This window comes from Mastomys coucha, unplaced genomic scaffold (assembly GCF_008632895.1).
Source record: "Mastomys coucha isolate ucsf_1 unplaced genomic scaffold, UCSF_Mcou_1 pScaffold1, whole genome shotgun sequence".
NCBI classification, from domain to species: Eukaryota; Metazoa; Chordata; class Mammalia; order Rodentia; family Muridae; genus Mastomys; species Mastomys coucha.
The window spans coordinates 73,064,767-73,086,625 of NW_022196891.1; the positions used below are offsets into that span (position 1 = coordinate 73,064,767).

Below are 21,859 nucleotides of genomic sequence, written 5' to 3' on the forward strand. Positions count from 1 at the left end.
TATATATATATATATATATATGTATATATGAGAAAGACTGTGGTTTTTAAAAATAACCAATTTAAGATGGGAAAAAATATAATTGAGAGGAGAAAGTGAAGGACTGAAAGACTGACTTCTATTCTATATACATTCTGGGGAATTCATACCATTCCCCAAGACATTCTTACTCTTTGAACTAGCACTGAGGTGAATTCAGGGACGATGTAAAACAAGAACATGTTTGTCAGTAGACAGACTGATTACTTCCCCCCCCCCCCCCAAATAAAAAACCAAATAAACTGGTATCAGAAGACAAGGAACAAGGGGACAGAAATGAGTGTTTTTCAGGAGTCTTGAAGGCTGGCATGAAATGGAGGTGCCTATGCTCAGCTGCCTGGATAGGTCTTAGAGATGATGGATCAGGGCAGATGCTTGGTTCTGTCTGCGTCTTCTCCCCGCTTCCTCTAATTCCAGAACTCAGCAATATTAAGGGAAAAGGCTCACCTCATGCTATGCTTCTTAAAACCAGTTCAGGTGGGTCAGCAGAAAAGGTTCTAAAACCAGTAAGAATCAGGAGGCAAGAACCAAGTCGTAAAATGTGTTTGCAGTCGTTAAAAACTAACTCCTACGCCAGAACAACATTCTCTGTCAGAGCTCATAGATACAAAAGTCTTAAATTTAATATACGGTGCTAAGATGTTGTTAGCTAGATATTACATGTCATTCAGAGAACATTTTTAATAATAAGTGTGCTTTTTATTTCTCCTTAATAAAAGAAAAGATGTTGTAAATCGTTGTCTTTCCTCTAGTCCTTCCTGCGTTTGGTTTGAAGCCTTGTGTGTCTGTTAGTGAGCTATTCACTCAGGGGCTCCCTCCCGGTAGCATTGGCAATGGCAGGTTGGTTGGAGGGAGACTTGAGTTTAGACAGGCTTGAACAGTTCGGCTGTTTGGTCGGCTGTATGGATTTGGCATAAGGCGAATACCAGTCCCTCTCAAACACGTCTTTAAGTTGCTTAATGATGCTCCTGTTGTCTCTCACATCTGCCTGGTTGATGACAAGGCCCGTGCCAGCATTCTGGGTAAAATCATTCCCTACCCAGTCAAAATTTCCTACAAATAAAGAAATTATGATGAGAAGGTGTGATCAACTAGGAAAATCCCCAATATAGTGAAATACAGAACAGGTTAAAAAATAAATATATAAACAAACAAACAAGATAAACACCCAGGGATAATAAGAGAGGCAGAATCCTGTTGACAGCTCCCGACCAAAAAAAAAAAAAAAAAAAAAAAAAAAAAAAAGCAAGGAGCTCCACATATGGTGGATTAATATTTGCATATTATTTTGGCATTTTCTTCAGCTTCACTCAAGTCGAGAAACTCAAAACAAGAAATCTGCTGTTCTTTTCCTGTAAATGTTATTTCTTATTGATGTTCACAAGACACACTAAATACAGCAACATTTAAAATATATAGGAATACACTTAAAAATCCTGCGAAGAGTTACTACCTTCTCAAAGAGACAACATCGAATCCATATGCATAAACATTATTATGCAGAGATGCTTCACCACAGAGACAAAGCAGAAGCAAAAAAAAAAAAAAAGAATTACAGCATTCCCTAAGGAGACTGGGAGGCATCCCCCAGGGCAGGGCCGGTGGCTTGGCCAGAATAGATGGCTGATTTCATTGTTTTGTTTTGTTTTTTAGAACTGTCTTCATGAAGTACCAGAAACCAGCTGGTTTATATAGAAGAAATGTATTCTCGTGACTTTGGAGACACAAATCAAGGTTGGTTCCTTCTGAGAACTACAGGAAATGCGATGGCTACTTTTTGTTGCCAATTCACCCCCCTAGGAAGAACAACCACCATCAGATTAGCTTCTCTTGGTGTCTATAGACACGAGGCATTCCCTTGACTGCTGCAAATTGATGTCAGAAGGTCCAGCCCCTTGTGGGCATCACTATCCTTGGGTAAGTGGCCCTGGGCTGGATAAGGCCCTGAGCTTAGAGATCAAGACAGTAAGCAGTGTTGTACCTGTGGTGGCTGCTTCAAGCTCCTGCCTCCTCTTGATGGACCATAATCTGCAAGCTGAAATAAGCCCTTTCCTTCTCAAACTGAGTTTGCTCATGGTGTTCATCACCAGAATGGGGAAGCAAACTAGGGTGGAAAGGAGGCCTTCAAACTCCCTCTCCTCCTGGGTGGTCCCCTTCTCTCTGTCTCTCCATGCCATCTTTCCTCTACACATGCCCTTATTTAGCCTTCTTCCTTGTTTTCTTTTGAAGTTGGATGCTACTATATAGCTCAGCCTATAGAGACCCTTCCCCCTCCACCTTCTGAGTGTGGGGATTACAGGCATGAGCCACCATGTACACATAGTTCCTCTGTGTTTTGTTTTTATTTTATTTTATTTTATTTTTTTAAAGATTTATTTATTTACATATACGAGTACACCATAGCTGTCTTCAGATGCACCAGAAGTCGGCATCGGATTCCATTACAGATAGTTGTGAGCCACCAAGTGGTTGCTGGGAATTGAACTCAGGACCTCTGGAAGAGCAGCCAGGGCTCTTAACTGCTGAGCCATCTCTCCAGCCCCTGTGTTTTGTTTTTAAAGGACATCGGCCACATTAGATTAATGCCCACCTTAATGACCTCACTTGAGAGTGATTTTCTTCAACCACATTCTCTCATGCTAAGGATCAGGACTTCCACCTATGAATTTTGAGGTTGGGATTATCTCAGAAGAGGCTGATAATGGTGATGCTATTAGTGCTGAATCCATCTCTAAGGCTCGGGGGTTTGAATAAAAATGACCCTCATTGGCTCATATAGTTGCACGCTTAGTCCCCAGTTGGGTAGCTGTCAGGGAAGGTTTAGCAGCTGTGGTCTTGTTGGAGGAGGGATATCACTAGATGTGGTGGTCTGAATATGCATGGCCCAGGGAGTGACACTTATTAGGAGGTGTGGCCTTGTTGGAGGAAGTGTGTCACTGTGGAGGTGGACTTTGAGACCGTCTTCCTAGCTACCTGGAAACCAATCTTCTCCTGTCTGCTTTCAGAACAAGATGCAGAACTCTCAGCTCCTCCAGCACCATACTCCCTGCCTAGATAATGGACTGAACCTCTGCACCTCTAATCCAGTCCCAATTAGACGTTTTTCTTTTATAAGAGTTGCCTTGGTCCTGGTGTCTCTTCACAGGAATGGAAACCCTAATGAAGACACTAGAGGTGGGCTTTGAGGTTTCAAAAGCCCACACCAGGCTCCAGTGTCTTTCTCTGTCTGCTTGCCTGCTGCCATAGGGTCAGGTTGTAAAGTTCTCAGCTACTTCTCCAGCACCATGCCTGCCTGCATACTACCATACTTTCTGCCATGATGATGATAATAGAGTAAGCCTGTGACACTGTAAGCAGGCTCCCAATTTAAATGCTTTCCATTGTAAGAGTTGCCTTGGTCATGGTGTCTCTTCATAGCCATAGAACACCAGCTAAAACAAAGGTACAGGAAAGAGCTCACCTCCCATGTATTTCTCATTGGTGTCAAAACCAAGGTCTGTCCTTAGAAGAGGACAGTGCTAATTATTTATTGGATCTTCCTTGTCCTTTGTTATTTACTGAGTGCCTAATGTCTACCAGGTCCGATGTTAAGAATGTAAATGTAAAACTGAAAATGAAGGCTCCTGCCTTCAAGGAGTTCCAGAAAGAATCACTAGAACACAAGAGGGTAAGAAAGAGCACACCAGGATTTCACACCCAGTGCCACAAGCACGGAGAGAAGGATTTCTATCCCTGGCTTAATGGGTTAAGGAGAAGATGTGCGTTGAGTAATGAGAGATGCCCTCAAGCTCAACTAGGACAAGAGAGATTCAGATTCCAAGGACAGTAAATCCCTGTGGGCAGAGAACAGGTAGGAAGTCTGGAATATTAGGGGATGTAGTCAAGCTGCAAGGGAATCTGAGGGGAGAGCAACTCTCGAGTTACTAACTGTCTACTTTGGGCAAAGCGCAGTATTGGTGTTTATGTACAGTAATTTTGTATGATGGGAGGGATTTGCCATGAGAAAGGAGATGTTCACCGAGATCCCTACAGCTGTCCCCTGTTCTATGGCTAACCAACAGTGCTTCACAGAGAACTATTGGAGCTGCAGTCCAAAGCCAAATTTAACTCTAGATTTAACTGCACTTCACCTTTGACCCTAAAGGCATCCCCTGCTCACTTCACCCTGGACAATGACTTCAGCTCAGGCTCTGGGGCACTGCAGCCACACTGAGATTTCTGCTCTATGCACTGGCAGATGAACTTTTCTGGAGGAAGCACACATAGGTAAATAGTAAAGGGGCATAAGGGGCATCCCTGGCAGGAGAAAAGAGGATGGGGGGGTGAGCAGGGAGGAGAAAAGAGGATGGGGGGGTGAGCAGGGAGGAGAAAAGAGGATGGGGGGGGGTGAGGAGTTGGGGGCCTTAGCCTGTAAATCTAGCCTTTTCCCTGCCATACAGAGAATGAGCCAAGAGCAGGATGCTTGTGGATTTCAAATGCCTTAGTTGGCTTCTTTCATGACAGCTCTGGGAAGCTTCATGCTGACACAGAAATTTTGGCGGACCTTCAAGGTGACATATGCTTCCATAATTTTTTTTTTTTTTTTTTTTTGAAGCTGGGCTACAATTTTTTTTTTTTTACCTTTCATCCTTTTAGACTATTTTAGTTCCCCAGAATGCACACTAAGGTTTCAATGTCTAGCACGTAATGTGTTCCCCCCATCTCTCTCTCATCGTGTATGTGTGTGTGTGTGTATGTGTGTGTGTGTGTGTGTGTCTTAGCTGTCTAGTTGCTCCGATGCCCTCCTAACAAAATTTCCAAGCTTAACTCAGATCCACTGTGGAGAATTTAAAATGAGAAAGATTGCGCTGTGCGAAGAGCCTTCTTCTGGCTGTCTCACACAAACTTAATGGCGCTATACTCTGATGCCCTGGGATTTTTCTTTTCAATGCGTATCTAAGAAATGACTTAGGACATCTCAGAGCATGCTAAGAATTATTTAAGGCATCAGTTAATTTCCCTTTTGATGTGCTTTCAATGTTTTTGTTTTAGAGCTCTGATTCTCTCTAGGGAATCAGTGCTTGGTGAAAACTATTATCTGTAAAATGAAGTTACCTGATAGTGTCTTAGCCCAGGAGGAAGAGAGCAAGAATCTCAAGTTTACAAAGACTGCAGTGTCAATGTTTGGAGCCATTCATATATTATCTCATTTAATCACCACTCCACTAGCAAGGGTGGGTTCTATGATCCCCCATTCACAGACAGGGAGACTGAGGCTTACAAGAGATACCTGGATTGCGACTGTTTCCCAGTTTGTGTCCATGCTGTAATTCAAATATAGATTTTTCTGATCCCAAAACACTTATTTAATTTGTCCAAGAAATGTTTGGATTTCAGGTGAGCCATTTCAAGACCAATAAACATTAGTTTACAATCTACTGCCAGCCCACGTGATCGTGGTTGAGTTCTGTTTTCTTCTTTGGTTAAAGAGTCACCGAATGTACCCATGACACCTTACTTTTAATGAATGCTGTAGTAAAATATCTTGATTTGGGGACTTAAGCCACTGAGTACACCTGGATTCATCCCAAAGTTTTAGATAATTTAGGTAGATGTTTTTAATTTTTTTTTTTAGTAAGCAATTTTGGTGGGTTTTTTTTCCTCCCTTGCTTTTCAAATTTTTATGGTTATTATTTATTTATTTAATATTTTTGAATGTTTTTCCTGCATGTATATATGTGTGCCATTTATGTGCCTGGTGTCCTCAAAGGTCAGAAAAGGACAATGGATACGCTAGAACTGGATTTAATGGATGTTGTAATCTCCTTCATCGGTTCTAGGAATTTAGCCCAGATCTTCTCTGCCAGTGCATCAAGTGTTCACAACTGCTGAGCCATCTCTCTGTTCCTTGCTGCTTGCTTAAAAAAGAAAAAAAAAAAAGCATAAAAAAGAAGCGCTAGCTCTGGTGTGGTGGTGCCTGCCTTGGGAAGTAAAGACAGGTGCATCTCTGTGAGTTCAAGGCCAGCCTGATCCACAGAGCAAGTTGAGGACAGTGAGGATAACACAAAGAAACCCTGCCTCAAAAAAACAAACCAAAACAAAAGTCCAGGAATGGTGTTTCATGCCTCTAATCCCAGCACCTGGAAAATAAAGAAAAGTATATCTCTATGAGTTTAAGGGAGGCGAGCCCAGTCTACAAAGCAAATCCAGAACAGCCAGGTCATGTTACTCAGAGAAACCGTCTCAAAAAAACCCAAACCAAAACTAAACCAAGCAAACCAACAAAAGCTAGTTTCATTCTATTTTTCATAAACTGAGAAAAAAAATGAGGAAATTCAAACAATCCCATTTCAAATCACCTTTGAATGTGCTCATAATGTAAAACAATCACAATTACATATTTAAATTTTTTTGAGTGTTTCTATATTCAGCCCTGGCTGTTCTGGAACTTACTATGTAAACCAGACTTGCTTTGAACTCACAGAGATCTACTTGCCTCCACCACCTCAGTGCTGAGTTTAAAAGTGTGCACCACATGCCTGGCAAATATTTTCTTTAAAGGAAAAAAAAATGATTTGATCTTTAATTGTATACATCTGTATGCATCTGTGTACGGGCATGTGTGTGTGTGTGTGTGTGTGTGTGTGTGTGTGTGTGTGTTTGTGTGTGTGTGAGTGTGTGAGTGTAGTACCCATGCGGGCCAGAAGAGGGTGTCATATCCACTGGAGATGGAGATTAAGGAAGTTGCGAAGCTCCCAACAGAAAGGGCTGAGACCTGAACTCTAGAAGAGCAAGCAGTAAATAAATGCTCCTGGCCGCTCAGCCTTCTCTGCAGCCCCATGTACTAAAAAACAAAAACAAAACCAAAAACAAACAAAAAACCTAAACGCTCTATTTTTAAGAAGGCAACGGCAATGACATAATTAGGAAAAAGAGAGACTGATGTTCTGATGTCCTGGGTCTGAGATTGCAGTGACCGCCTAGCCTGAACTGGACACCTGTGTGGCCAAGTTCCCTCCTCCTTCACACCCCAAATCCTCACTTCTAAACCTGGATTAGAGTCTTCTCACCGTTGGCAGCAGTGTTAGGACTAAGGCAAAAGTGCTTCCTGAACTAAAGGTTTTGTTTTTTTATTCACCCATTGAAGTTAGAGAAATAATTGATATATATTCCATATTCATTTCTGCATCCCACAAACGTGTTTTTCCTTTCTGTGGAGGCTGCTGCTTCACCTGTGTGATGTGATAATCACCCCGATTCTTCGGGTTTGAATGTCTTCTTTTTATAGACAATGTCAGCTCTATCTGCGATAACTCCAGTGAAGGAATTACCCTGGCCTCCCACACACGGTGAAGACTTAGAATAACCCCACCAATGCAATGGTGTATGCACCTGGAACTTTATTGCCTTAATAATAATAGCTAACATTAATTGGGCATCATCCGCAGGCCAGGTGCTTTGTGTATATTATCTCTCATTTAAATATCCCCCTCATGAAGTCAAAACTGATACCAGCTTCATCATACAAATCAGCGAACTTATTAAATTCAGGGAGCTCCCGGGAATGGTTCCACATTAGATATTTAGACAATGGCAGAGATGTCATGAGAAGATGGTGTGGATGTCTTTGCCACCCAGACAGTAAGATGATTCCCCAGAACCCCAAGATAGGGTGTCCCATGACACAGTAGACAAGCGAATGAGCACTGGGTTTGTCCCATGCTGGAACTCACCTCTAGCCCTCTGCCTCCTCACTTATAGAATGAGCCAAGTGGACCAGAGAACATCTGCAGAATGTAGATGGAAAACTGTCTTCTGTGATCTCCAGCCATGGAGTGAGTCTGTGGGGCTGAAGAGCTCTTGGCTCCAGCCTCCTGCTTCTTACCTGCATGACCACCTCAATAGCTCTAGCTTCCAAGGTGTCACCTCCCCCTGCTGTCCTACTGTGACCCCGGAGGGGCTTCTCAACCTCCAGACCTACCGATGTAAGCAGCTCCGTCTGTCACCATGTACTTGTTGCGGTTTAATTTTGGAAAGGTATGGTTCTTTTGTTCTTTTGTTGCACATGCGTTCTCTCTTTCCAGATCAAAAAATTTCTGTAAGACAAAAGAAAAGTAAGAAAGCAAAGCAGGTCAATTGAGAATGTTTTGGGTCTTGTTCGCAAGCACAAAGGAGTCTATTATCCAAATATCAACAATAGATCTCATATTGGGGTATTAAAATGACACTCTTGTTATGTTGTATAGAGGAAGATATTTTTACTCTCCATCCATACAGGCAACAACAAAGAAAATTAGCATGCTCAACTAGCTCTATAATTAACTCTGCAAAGCTAACAAATGAACACAAAATTCATTTTCTGAGTAGGGTGAGGGATTGAAGGCTGTTTAATTCTCACGGTCTTATTCAGCAGGGCACACTGGCACTGGCAGCAGCCCCCAGGCGCTGTGTGTCATGCATGGCAACGAACTGAATGAATATTCTTACCCAGTACATACATTATGTCAATGACTAGCTGATTCATCTGAGAATCTGCAAAGGTCAAAAGAGATTTTGCCACAAGAACAAATAGTTTCCGTTGGAACACCTAAGCCTACAGGGCTTTTTTGAATGGACAACAGCAACAACAAAACAATATCACAAATTCAAACTATGTAATTCTAATGTCTGTGTGACTCCAGATGATGAGGATGAGAATGATGATGATGAGGATGAGGATGAGGATGAGGATGGAGGAGGATGATGAGCAGTCTAATTCACCCAAGGCCCAAAATGGAGGACCTGGAGGAATATGGGAAATGAGCTGTAGAGAGGAAAGGCCTTAGAAATCTGGTCAGTGTTGGATTAAGTGTCCATTGTGAATGAGCCCATGGGACGGTGAGGGTTGAGTTTAGAGGAGACACACATTGGAGACGAGGATCTAAGGTCTCCACTGCAGTAGAGAACTTGGATTCTAGAATGTCTTTCAGCCCTACCCTCTGTAGACTGGGAGGAGAGAAGAGGTGGAGGGCATCCTCTGGAAGATGAGTCTCCATGAATGATTTTGTGTAATTTCATAGGTCTGCTTGTCCCAATTTGGTTCAGAGAGGTAATGAGAGTTGGTCTAGCCTTATGCTTCACACTGGGGGAAGGGTAGCCTGGTGATCCCTCAATCTCTGTTCTGAGCTTTATCTGGGAGACTGATGATGCAGCAGAAACCAGATGAGAGTCTCTGACATTATTAGAGGCCTTAATGCATTGGAAGAAAAACAAAATGACCAAAAAGAATTGGGTAATTTATTAAATAAACTAACTCAAGTCAGCCATGATAAATATTCTTTTGGATTAAATTTTTAAAAATTATATGTATGCATATTGAAGTGTAGATATGTGCATATAAATACAAGTGTCCACAGAGGCCAGAGGCATCTAATTCCTCCAAGTTGGAGGTATAGATGGTTGTAAGTTACCAGAATCACCTTGTATGGATGTTGGGAATTGAACTCTTGTTCTTTGCAAGAGCAGTGCATGTTTTTATTTGGTGAGCCATCTCTGTACCCCTGAACTGTGACAATCTTCCAAGCAGCCGTCTCTCATTCTGTTCTCCTCAACGATACCGAGCCACATCTGGGTAGGTGAGGCAAGCATCTACTTTCCAGGGACAGAGCATTCTGCTGGATCCCAGGTCATCTATCGGCCTCGCCAGGGCTCTGTGCCTCTTGAAGACACACCATCTCCAAAATTGCTACACCCCACTTTCCTTGTAAGTGCTCACTAGCCATCTGTGACCTAGATGATGGGGCCATAAGTTGTCCTCCCACCCAGGCTTGTCTTGACATTTAAAAATACATGGCCTCTGTTTTATAAAATGGCCAGCAGTGAGCTATTAATGTATGGCTTATTCAAGATTCATGACCATCTGTGTCTAAATGGTGAAGCCGATGGAATTCTGCAGGGACTACTCCCATGGATTTTTCTTGTAGGATTTCAGAGGCAAGGGCCTTCGATTCAAGCATGGTGTGGATCAGGAAGCAGCAGAGTGGGTCAGACTCCTGACTTTGGGTGAACACGGGAGTGAATGTGCCAGGCTGTGTGCACAAGCTTCTGGAAACCTCATATACTTGGCAGCAGATCTTCTGATTTCCTTCACTGACCTCCAGGATACATGATGCACTCTGGGGATACCAGATCATAGAAGACAATTAAGAAAACTCTGGGAAATGCTCGATCCACGGGATGGATCCATGTCTGATACTGTAAACCCAGGCAAAGGCTCACGTCTTAGGAGGCCATCTGCCCTATTAGGAAAGCCATTGCCTTTGTTTTGCTTAGTGAACATGATGTGCCTGTCAAATTGCCTTCTAAATAGCTATGTTTATGCACACAGATTAGTGTTGCAATCAGCTTTGGTCTGCTAAGCCTTTTTCTGCAGTGGTCAGTAGTTAATACAGAGGCTCATAATTGGTCAAAGTAAGGAGAAATGACTATTAAACGCCCAGTAGATGGGACATCTATACTTTAAGGCACAGGGAACATTAGAAAGTATGTAAGAGCTGGGAAAAAGAGTAGGGAGAGGTAGAAAACCTTTACTTTTTTTGGCAACGACATGGCTGTTACATCCTTGAAATTAAAAAAAAAAAAAAGTTGTGATAATGTGCACAAAATTTCCATAAAACTGGGTCTGTCAACACTCTGTTTTTGGAAGTAGGGGTGTAGGGGTATGGGATTGTGTGGTTCCACCCTTCCCTGATGATTTATAAGCAGTTCATGGCTACTGGGGGAAGGGAGAGACATTTCCTTTAGGGGAATAGCTACTCATAAGGGGGCCTATGCTCCTGTAAAGGAGTTGCCACCCATGCTTCTGCAGACAGCTACAATGAGACTCACTGGGGAGAAAAGGCTTGGGCAGTCCTCTAGGCTCTCTTTTCTCTCCTCACTGATGAAAGTGCCTCTCCTACCACTGCCTTGCCCATCCCCTTTCTTTTACTGCCTTCATTTGTGAATCTACCACTTTAGCACGTATTTTGAACACTACTAGCCTCATGCCAGGTAATTAGGAACAGACAGAGACTAGACAACTGGTTTCTGCATCATCTGACTTCCCTTGAGTCCTGAATGCCACTTTAGCATTCTGGATGATGCTGTCCCCATGCTGCATCCACCCCAGCATTCTCTTCTCTATGAAGAGGTATCAAACACATCTGCGCTGGTCTTTCAGGCCTTGCCTGTCTCCCTGTTATTAGCCTCTGCTTCCATCCCCAATCTTTGAATTCCCATCCCAGTTAGCATCCATACTGTGGCCACGTCATACACGCTTTTAAATCTGACCTACAAGACAAATAGTTGGTGGTAATCACAGACCTGTTTGCATAGTTCCAACGCCCACAATGATTTATGAGCTCACTGGCGTGGAGCTGTCTGCTTCCCTTTTAAAAATGAAACAGTTAAGTATAGAGTTGTACAGAGGCAGGTATAGAAATTCTAGGGTTCTCCGTGGGAATAAAGGGAAACAGGTAGTTGGTGCTAAGACTGTCTTACCAGGATAACCCTCAAGCCTAGTCCTTTGGCCAGGTAGGGCACAGCTACTGTTCTGAACATACTCATAAGCCTCCCTTGTCCTTTGGTATTACCCTGTGAGCGATGCCTCTCGTGGAGCAAAAGCTGAAGAGATGTCAACCACCTCTAGGCCCAGCCCTCAAGTCTTCCTCTACTCCCTTCCGTCTCTAGGATACGGAGGGTCAGAGGCTTGCTGGAAGCTGAGTCAGGATGATGCACACAGCTGTTGAGTACATAGGGGTCTTGGTTTGAAAACTAAGGCCTAAATGATTAATAGTCACCAGTCAGAGGAAGGTGGAGGAGGGTGTCGTAGGAGAGGAGAACACATACAAAGGTCCTGAGGGGAGGAGGCAAGGAAGCTTAAAGAGGGGCCTGAGGTAAGTTCTCACATTTCATGTGTTCTATGGTTTGAATGTGGAAGGTCTCCCGTGGGCTCACGTGTTTGAACACTTAGTCTTTAGTGGGTCGGGTTATTTTGGGAGGATGGGGAATCTTTAGGAGGAGGGCCTCTCTGAAGAGGTAGGTTTACGGGTTACATCCTGTCCCAAATCTGTACTTCCTTACAAGGCAGGATGTAACAAGTCAAATTATCAGTTCATGCCAGACTATGGCACGAGTCCTAGCCACCATGGAACTGTGGACTCGGATCAGTCATTTCCCCTTTAAATTGCTTCTTGTCAGGTCTTCTGTCACAGTAATGACAAAAGTCACAGAAACAAGGAACCAGCATTTCTGAGCCTTGCTTTCCTCTAGGCGTCCGGAAGATGGATTAGCACGTGACACAAGAGAGTCTATAGCAAGCCCAGGAATCTGGTCTGGCACATTAATGGGCAGGGTCCGTGTGTATCGATGGATGAGTCAGCTCTTTGTCAGTGTTACAAATAAGGTGGGTCGAGGCTAGAGATCAACATCAGGTCTCTTCCTGAATGAAGAGGTGAAAGAAGCAGTTCAGACAAAGTGTGTCCTGGGAGGGGCTGAGGGGGCTGAGGAGATGGCTAGGAGGGTAAACCGCTTACTGTGCAGGCCGGAACATCTGAGTATGGATGCCTAGCATCCACATGAAGTTTGGCAGGCAGCTGTTGATAACATTAGTCCCTGGGGGTAGATGGAGACAGGTGGCCCCTGGAGCTTGGTGACTAGCTACTCCAGCCAAATCAGTGAGCCTCGGGTTCAGTGAGAGACGCTGTCTCAAAACAATAAAGTGGAGAGGTACTGAGGAAGAGACCTGATGTGGACCTCTGGCCTCTACATGCACTTCCCCCCTGTGTGTGTGCATGTGGGGGTGGGTGTGTGTGCACGCGCGCGCACACACACACACACACACACACACAAACACACACCAACTACTTTCATCGACATGCAAAGAGAATAAGCCCTTTTTACTGAATAACACAGTCAATATAACACTTACAACTTTCAAACTGCAGTTGGCTATTTCAGTGCAAATAGCTTTAAGAGATGAGATAAAGTTAAACGTGAGGGGATCGGTCTCCTTCCAGAAACTTATGAGCAGCCGGACTTTGACGCTTCGTAAAACCAAGGCTTCTCGTATCTTCCCATCTAAGTCTGGCCAGTAAGTCCTGCAGAAAGACAAACGAAGAGAACTCTCTGTGAAAGACATTTTACGAGACAACGGAATGGTTAGTTGCATTTTTGCTCTGCGCATTACTTTATCCGGCAACATGTCAACCATCTTGCAGGATAGATAGGTGTGATACAGGCATTTGGAGTTAGGCACCAAGAGATGAAGCTTTTCTGGGACCTCCTACTGTCTTATAGAAGGTCTCAGGATGAAGCTATTCGGATCTAGGATTCTGATGGACTCACCACTCTGGGTTTTCTTCACTATACTTTCAACCCTATTCAGGCCTCGTTGTGCTGTAAGCATTTACTTCTGAGTGGAATTCTAGCTAGGAGCCTTGCATGTCTCCTCCTGGATGTCATGCCATCCCCATGTCATGGGGACTCTTTGACAATACCTCCCCCCCGCCCACCAAGTCTCCAATGGACTTCTGTTTGGTTATCTGAGCTGTCCCATGCTGCAGATTGTCCTTAGCATTATCATCCCAACCCAGCCTCCCACAGTTTCCCTCTCTCGCTCTCTCCTCTGGGCTGGACGCTGGCATCCTCCATCAGTTTCCTCTGTCACCTAAGCCCTTTCCCACGAGGACTCCTCCAGAAGGCCTGGCTTCTCGACTCTTGCCGTGTGTTTTTACTATCACTTGATCCCTTGGCTTAAGGTGTGGGTATAACCTTCTGCTCTATTTCCCATCAAGTCACCTCAGCAGTGTCATGTTAAGACAAATCAGGACGTTGTCCTGGCTTAATGGAGCCTCAAATCATGCTGTCTTCTCTTGCCTCTTTGTATAGGGATTCTATTTTCTCCTACAAATACTGCCCTGATCCCAGGCATAGTCGCTGTCTGGACTCAGGCCAGGTTATCGGGCACGGTGGTCTGTCAGTGTTCTAACCACAGCACCTCCAGGAGGCTGCTGTTTCTATCTGACCCTCCTGCCCTGGAAGCTCCCTCTCTTAGCACATGCAGCTTGGCCATTCGTCCTGGTGGGTGACAGATTTATGATCTCCAGGACCCAGCTCCTTCAGCTCCTCCTTGTCTCTCCTGCCTGGACAACCCAGTTCCAGTTAGGCCCACCTATAGGGCACTTGTCTCTCTACCTTACTCTTGATCCTTGTATGACCTAAATCCTGGGTGGTGCTAGAATTCTCTCTATCAGTTTCCAGGGGTCACTGGTAAGAGGCACTTCAGCCTTGTATTTTACTTTGGTTCCTGTGCCTCAGCTCTTATCCCTGTGACCACTAACGTGACTGTCTAAAAGCAAGTGTGGTCCTGTCACTCATTTCATTAGAACACCAGAGCCTCCCCCAAATCAGGAGACTCTCTAGCAAGCAGGCCCTCTACTCCCATGCTTGCTCCCCATCCCTGCTTCCTCTCCACTGTGGTTTTCCAGGCCCATACTTTAGGCCGTGCAACCCAGCACTGAACCTGGCAGGCCTTTTTCTCCATCCTGGTGTTTGCTCATATTGTCCCTTTCACCCGGAAAAGTCCCCTCTAAGTTTGGCATGGCATTGTGGGTGCCTTTCGTGGTCCTGTTCTCTGAATACACCTTCAGTCCCATGCACACATCTGTGTTCTAATAATCTTCCCTGTGCCCCTCTGCCCCCTTCGGATGGTGTTTCAGGGACCACGTGTGTTCATGCTTTTTTTGTTTGTTTGTTTTTTTCAAGACAGGGTTTCTCTGTGTAGCCCTGGTTGTCTTGGAACTCACTCTGTAAACCAGGCTGGCCTCGAACTCAGAAATCCACCTGCCTCTGCCTCCCAAGTGCTGGGATTAAAGGTGTGTGCCACCACCACCCTCATGCTTTAATCATAAATGCAGACAAGTCAACAAATACTTGTTAAATTCATATGAATGAAAGCAGTTAGCAAGGCAGAGACAGGAGGATTTCTGAGTTCAAGGCCAGCCTGGTCTACAGAGTGAGTTCCAGGACAGCCAGAGCTTTACAGAGAAACTCTGTCTTGAAAAAGAAAAAACCAAAACCAAAAAAAAAAAAAAAAAAAAAAAAAAAAAAAAAAGAAAAAGAAAAGAAAACGAAAGCAGTTAGCATAGTAGTTTCCCCGTATTCAGTGGGACCCCTTCACCCCCACTTCAATCCAAGTGGAGGCTTGGAAAACTTCTGTCCTTCAATGTGCAGACTCAGCAAATAAGGAACTGGCAATAACAACTAATTCAATTTTAGCAATATAAAATACTATGATAAAATCTGTTTAAAACTCATAAATTCTTTTTTAAGTAATGCTTTATTACTTCTTTGAGAATTTCATACAATATATTTTGATCATACTCATTTTCCTTCACAAATTGCTTTTTTCTGGAACTTTCCATCTGATGTTTTAGGACTCTGGTTAAACTGCAGGGGGAGAGGGTTACTGAAGCTTAAAGGCAAATCAGGTCACATTTTTACTAGTCCTCCACACAGTTACCTATCTCCTTCTGAAGGATGCATGTCACGTGAGTGGAGAGACCGTCAGGGACAGCTCTAAGCAGAGACCTAGTCAGTGACTCACTGAGAGAAAGAGTGCTTGTCTGTTCTTGCAGGAACAACTGAAATTGGCCTTTCCGTTTTTTTTGTTTGTTCATTTTTGTTTTTGTTTTCTTTGTTTTTAAATGTAATTTTAAAAAGTAACTTTTTAGTTTAGCATCCAATGTAACAGGTTCACCATTGCACCTTCATGCATATCTGCCATTGTGCCTTGCTCTCATTTCTTACTTTTTGCCACCACTGTTGGTTTGTGGTACTGGGGATAAACTCAGAGCCTTGCAAGTGTCAGGCAAGGGCTCTCTGTCTGGGCTTCTGATTATTATTTTTTTTTTGCAAGATTTATTGTATCACTATCAAATTCTCTGTTACCCTGAAAAGCAGAAATTCCAACATCCTTTCCAACAGACAATGTATCTTTAGATAATTTCTGACTCAAGAGTTCACAACTTACCTGTCACCTTTCATTTAGCTATTTGGCACTGAAGAAACTAAATTTTAAGTTGAAGACATTAATTAGTTCTATAAACACACCAAATTCACTTTGAACCTCCCTTTCTTTTAGGGTTACGTAAATCCAAGGCCAGTTTGATTTCTAAATGAAACACATTCATATGGCTGAGAAGAATGTAATTATAGGGCTGGAGAGATGGCTCAGCCGTTAAAGGCTAGGCTCACAACCAAAATATAAGAATGTAATTATAATTGGAATGTCTAATCTCTGCATTTCTCTTTTGTCTAGAAAGCTGTGAGTATGGGTTTGATATTTTATTTTGTTTCCATCCACGTCTGTGTAGGTAGCCCCAATAAGCTTATTTATTTGCTAAGCTAGGTTTAGTGGAATCTTTCTTTGGTTTGTTGAGTCCCTCTATATTTGAGGTGAATAAATGTTTCTTTTTTTTAAGTTAATATTTTAAGGTTAGCACACAAAACAGTGAGTTTCATCATGGCCTCTCCACACACAGTACAAGAAATATATAGATAACAGCAGGAATGATAAATAATTAAGGTATGAGATTTCAGTCTGGTTCTTTAACATTTCAGTTTCTCTGTCTATTTAACATCCTTTACATTTTCCCCTAATTGTAAGATTTTAGTTTCTTTGAGACAAGGTTTCACCCTGTAGCCTAGTCTAGTTTTAAACTATGTAGTCCTAGACGATCTTGAACTCACGAACCTCTTGTCTCAGTCTCCCAAGGTCTGGGTTCCAAGTGTGCACCATCATCCACCAACAACTTCCCACCCCTATGGAAGACCTGCTTTGTCCATGGGAGGCCATGGAACAAAGTTTTAGTCTTGCTATCATCATCCTAGAATCCCATAAACTTGGTCTTCCAACCTCCTTGGTTACAGGACAACCAGGCACCATGTGTTAGATGTTTCCAGAGGGAAGTGGACATCTAAAATTTAGGCTAAAGCCAAATAAACAAGAAATGAGAGGAGCATAAAGAAGAGGACAATGGGAAAGTGTGTGGGAAAATCCATGAACATTCAAAAGGCAGATTAATATTTTAAAGTAACTCTGTCTTAATAATGTGCGTCTTACAGCTCAAAATGCTTTCCCGCTGTCATAAAGCGACACATTTCTGGCAGGCTTTTTGCGGTCTTACAATCATTTGCATAAGGATGCTACATATTAGGCACACGTGGGTTTGGCAAGATGAAAAAGTATTCAAGTAATATTTGGCACGCTTAATCATTTAAGCTAACTAAATGGCTATTTTGAAAGTATAATTTTTTCCGGATGACGAAGGTCTTCATTTGCAGTCAGAAATGTGTATTGTGGAAAGCATTTCCTGGTTAAACTTAATTGTTGAATACACTGAGAAGCAACCAAAGATCTGCCCTTCCAGTAAGCCAGAGCCTGAATGCCTGGGCGTGGCTCCGCATTACATGTGATTGTTCTCCCTGAAGCTGTGTTGTATCTTCTGTCCCTGAATTGTTTCCAAGTTACTGTGTGATCAAACAAGAATCGAGAAGCTATGTACTGTGAAAGATAGCCTTCTCATTTGGAAGGGTGTGTGCTCTCTGAAAGCATGTGTTTTAAGTCTCCTTCACCTTCACACTGAGGTCACAGGGGGCTACAATTTTCTATTAATTACCCAACCTTCTTTCTGAGATGGTTCCTGTGATTGTGGGATAAACTACTAACAGACTCCTGTGGAGTGAGACCCTGAGCATTTAAATTGAACCCACTAGGGGAAGAAAGGCATGATGGGAAAATTGCAGACGCACAGGAAGCGCCCTGGGAGAGTGTGTGCTCTTCCTGATACAGCATGACAGCATCTCAGAGCCCAGAGGCTGGAGGACCACATGGTACAGGTCAGAAAGTCCCTGACCTTTTGGTGTTCGTGCTGGAGATAGGCAGGTAGTCGGTGACTGCGATGTACACGTACTGTTTGGCATCATCGATCACGCTGTAGATGGCATCGATGTCAAAGCTTCTGTTTTTAGGACAGAAGAGTTTGGGAGAGTTCTGTGAAGATATAAAAACCCAAGATGTTAGAGGTGAATTGTAGGCATTGAAACGCTAAAAACACTTAAAGTGGTTTCTGTTTGTCTTGGTAGGTCTTGGTATATTGTTAATTACATTGTATTTTAACCTCCTTTTTGCTTCTTGATCAGAGTACAACAAAGATACTTTGTGTTTTGTTAAAGCGCAGGCAGCATTTGTTTCAAGTCCTTGATGTCTGTCTCCAGAGGGAATTTTTGCTTCCAGTGCACGTCTTGCTAATTTGAGAGTAACCTGTTTCAACCTTATATGATTCTAGGATCCCTCCCTGTTGCATGTGGCTGATGATTTTTCTAAAATATTATTTACAGACATATCACATATAGTAAGAAATTTATTCTAGAAGTCATTTCATCTGGGAAGTGATATTGGCCATAAAAACATTCTGGACACAAGTTTAAAAAACTTATTTTTCCCCTGGATCTTTCATAGTGTCAGGAGTGCTGATTGGATAGAATGTCATCAATAACCCTCCAAGGAAAAACGGAAATTGCTATGATGTCCAAATCCATCAAGAGAGACAGAGGAAAAGGATATTCTGCCAGACATCAGCAAAATGAAATAAAGAGGAAAAACTATGCTGGAGGTACTTTTCATACATCTGAACATTTTTATAAAAATAGGTTGTCTTTAGATGGAGTTGGTATAACAAGAGGAAGACATACTTCGGAGTGTTCATTATTTTTCCAGCAGAGAGGATCAGAAAGAGTGTTATCTGACAAGAAGTCGCCTGTGTTAAGCATAGAGACACCAAGGAAAGGATAAAAGTTTCTGGAACTGCCTGGAATACAGGGGAGCCCTGGACAACTACAATTCCCAAGTCTTTGTTTCTGGACAGCTCCTATATGTTGTACCATGCATATATCATATCATATAGTATATGCTCAGTTAGTAGCTGTGAAATGAACATGAATGTATTTCATAAACTGATACATGTCACACGCTTGTCTCATCCCAACCTCCCTCTCTTCCGCGTTGGAGTAGCTTCATTTTATTTTATTTTTCTTCAAACACATGTGGACCTCTTTATTGATATTTATATGCCCTAGTTTTTCCTGAGTTCCTTTTGCTGGAGGTTTGGCAGGCACTCATGTGTTTGTTAAGGGAGGGCATAATTGTTTACACCAATGTCTTTGCATCCAGGGGTGTGGTCCTACTGTTTTCAACAGTATATGGGTTCCTTAATACATAACAACACAAAAGAATGCTGAACTGCTTGGCTAGGGTGCTAACTAGTTCCCCCATACAGGGGTGGCTTCTATATTCCCCTCCACGTTCTAGAAGGAATATGATAAGCCTGGTTTGGAGTGCTTCTTTATTCCACAGTTGAAGTAGAAGGCAGGACTGCAGAGCCTGGTTCATGCTTCAGCTGCCTTTTACCCATCAAAAACTATTGAGGCACCCCATGTCTGGCTTAATCTAGGTTTTCTCTGAGATCGGTAAGTGCTAGATATATGCATATTTTATTTTACACACTCATTCAGTATGCACTTTGTAGAGAATTTAGTAGGTTTCTGATACCTCATAACAGTCTCCTGATTTTTAGAAAGCTCACGCTGTCATTCTAGATTACACACACTGAGATATAACCAAACACAGATAAAAACAAAAACAAAAAACCAGAGAAAAGATTCACAAATCACCCTTCTGTTAAGGGCCACATGAGGAAAATGTATAGAACCTCCCCAGGAGATCTCCCAGTGGACACAGAACACAACCAAAGTTGCAAGCAGCACACAGTGATGCTTATGCCACGCCCACCAGGATGGTTGACGAGAGACAGAAATAATAAGTGTTGGTAGGAAAACAGCCACACAAAGGGTGGGATTTTAGAAGGGTACCATTTGGAAAGCAAATGATTATCAATCAGCAATTCTATTCCTAAGCATAAACCCCAAAGACCCGAAAAAAGGTCTTTAGAAAGAATCTTGGATAGGCATGTTCACAGGGGCCATATGCACAGAGCTAGAAGACAGAAACACCAAACACCTACCAAACAACAGACACTTAAACAAAATATGACGTATTTCCAATGCATTATTATTTAGTCAGAAAAAGAAACAAAGGAACTACCTACAAATCCACAAACCTATGCTAAAACCTTCTTGGAATATGCTAGGTGAAAAAAAAAAGTCATGAAAGATATTTTGTAATACTGTAGTATTTAGATAAAAATCTCCCTGGGAGGGTACATACATGAAAGTCTGGGTTGGAGGTTTCAGGGGCCGGAGGGGAAAATAGGGTGTAATTGCTAATGATTATGGGAGTTCCCTTATGGTGAAAAAAGCATTCTGAAATTTGACATTTGAATTTGAATTTGACAGTGTGGATGACTGTGGAGAGCCGAGCCCCAAGAGCAAGCGGCCTCATAAACAAAGCCCTTATTTGGCTAAGCTTGCTGCCATTGGTTGCTTCCGCATCTGGTAACCTATCTGCTTTTGCCACCTGGCCCATTGGGATTGGCTAAGCTTGGGAGTACTCAATGGCCAAGGGTGGGCCGGAGGGTGGAGCTTAAGTAATGGCTCCCCAGAGGCAGGAAGGTAACTGCTCGAGAGAGGTAGTTAGGTAACTGCTCAAGACAGGCAGAAGGCAGCAGAAGCCAGAAGTAGGAGAAGCAGGCAGGAGGAGCAGGAGGGAGAAGCAGGAGGGAGAAACATTGTTAAAAGGTTCCTAAAATAAACTGCAAAAGGAAGAACTCGGGTTGCGTCTTTCTTGGTGGACGAGTTGGACGTAACAGATGACTGCAGAGTTTGTGGGCACACCAAAGCTCATGGAACTCTGAAAGGAATAAGTTTATGGTAACTAACTTGTATTTCAATAAAGATGTTAAAGTGTGAGTATTAAAATAAAATGGAAGTTCTACGAAGGAATATGGCATTTTCCCCCCACGGCAGACATGAGTTCTTCTCAGCGTTTTCTCCTCTCAGGAATACAGCTCAGTCTTCCATGAGAGATGGGCATTTGAATAGAATGAGAACAAAAAAAAAAGCCTACCTCACACCCAGGTCAATATAAGCAGACTGAACAAACCAAGTTCTGTCCTAGAAAGCAAACGTAATTTTTTTCAAGTACATTTAGATCTGTGAGAAGAAATCTACAAGACATAAACCCCACGATCACTCATTTCCACTTTCTGACTTCAAATAAACAATAATTACGATTATTTGGAACCCAGTTACTAGAAGTCATACGGTAATTCTAAGCAAGTACCAATTTGTGGTTCAAGAGAAGATGACAAATAACCCCTATCTATATTCTAGCCGGAAATCTGTATTTAACTGAGCTGAGTTATGAATGATTAAAACTCTGTATCATAAATGGAAATTGATATTTAATTGTAGTGAGTTAGCCTTGATCAAAACTGTAATTTTAGGGCTGAGGATTCTTCAAATCTTCAGATATTTTCTGCATGTGTTCAACTTAGTTTTGGGACTGCCAGCTTCCAAAAATATGAAGTACTATTTTAAGATTTTTTTTCCAACAAATATATTGACCTTAAATTAATTTGCCTTGGCATTTGCTTGACACACATTACTGGAAAAGCTATATATATTCTGGAACTTTCCACTAATATCACTATCAATAAACTCAGCTGAATATTTATTTATTTATTTATTTCTGCTTTCAAAGCATTGAGTTGCTTCCTGGAAATATCAATTATAAAGAAGGTAATGTCATTTTCAAAGCCTTACAGAAATATGGGAAAATCATCATAAACAAATAATTACAAAGTCT

At 42.6% G+C, this 21,859-nt stretch overlaps 1 protein-coding gene and 1 long non-coding RNA gene across 7 annotated transcripts in view; one reads left to right on the forward strand and one right to left on the reverse strand.

Annotated features, from left to right (window-relative positions):
- LOC116103978 overlaps positions 1–4,224 on the forward strand; it is a 6,982-nt gene extending 2,758 nt beyond the window's left edge. The window contains exons 2-3 of the long non-coding RNA XR_004123644.1: positions 1,693–1,773; positions 4,184–4,224. This is a non-coding gene — a long non-coding RNA (uncharacterized LOC116103978). The remainder of the gene's footprint in view (positions 1–1,692; positions 1,774–4,183) is intronic.
- Positions 644–21,859, reverse strand: part of Pld5 (phospholipase D family member 5) — a 343,011-nt gene continuing 321,795 nt past the window's right edge. For all 6 annotated transcript variants that reach the window (XM_031390574.1, XM_031390566.1, XM_031390584.1 and 3 more), the window contains 4 exons: positions 17,952–18,088; positions 12,965–13,133; positions 8,000–8,114; positions 644–1,092 (listed from right to left, as the gene is read on the reverse strand). In XM_031390574.1, coding sequence (XP_031246434.1) covers positions 836–1,092; positions 8,000–8,114; positions 12,965–13,133; positions 17,952–18,088 — 678 coding nt within the window. In that variant the 3' untranslated portion in view covers positions 644–835. The remainder of the gene's footprint in view (positions 1,093–7,999; positions 8,115–12,964; positions 13,134–17,951; positions 18,089–21,859) is intronic.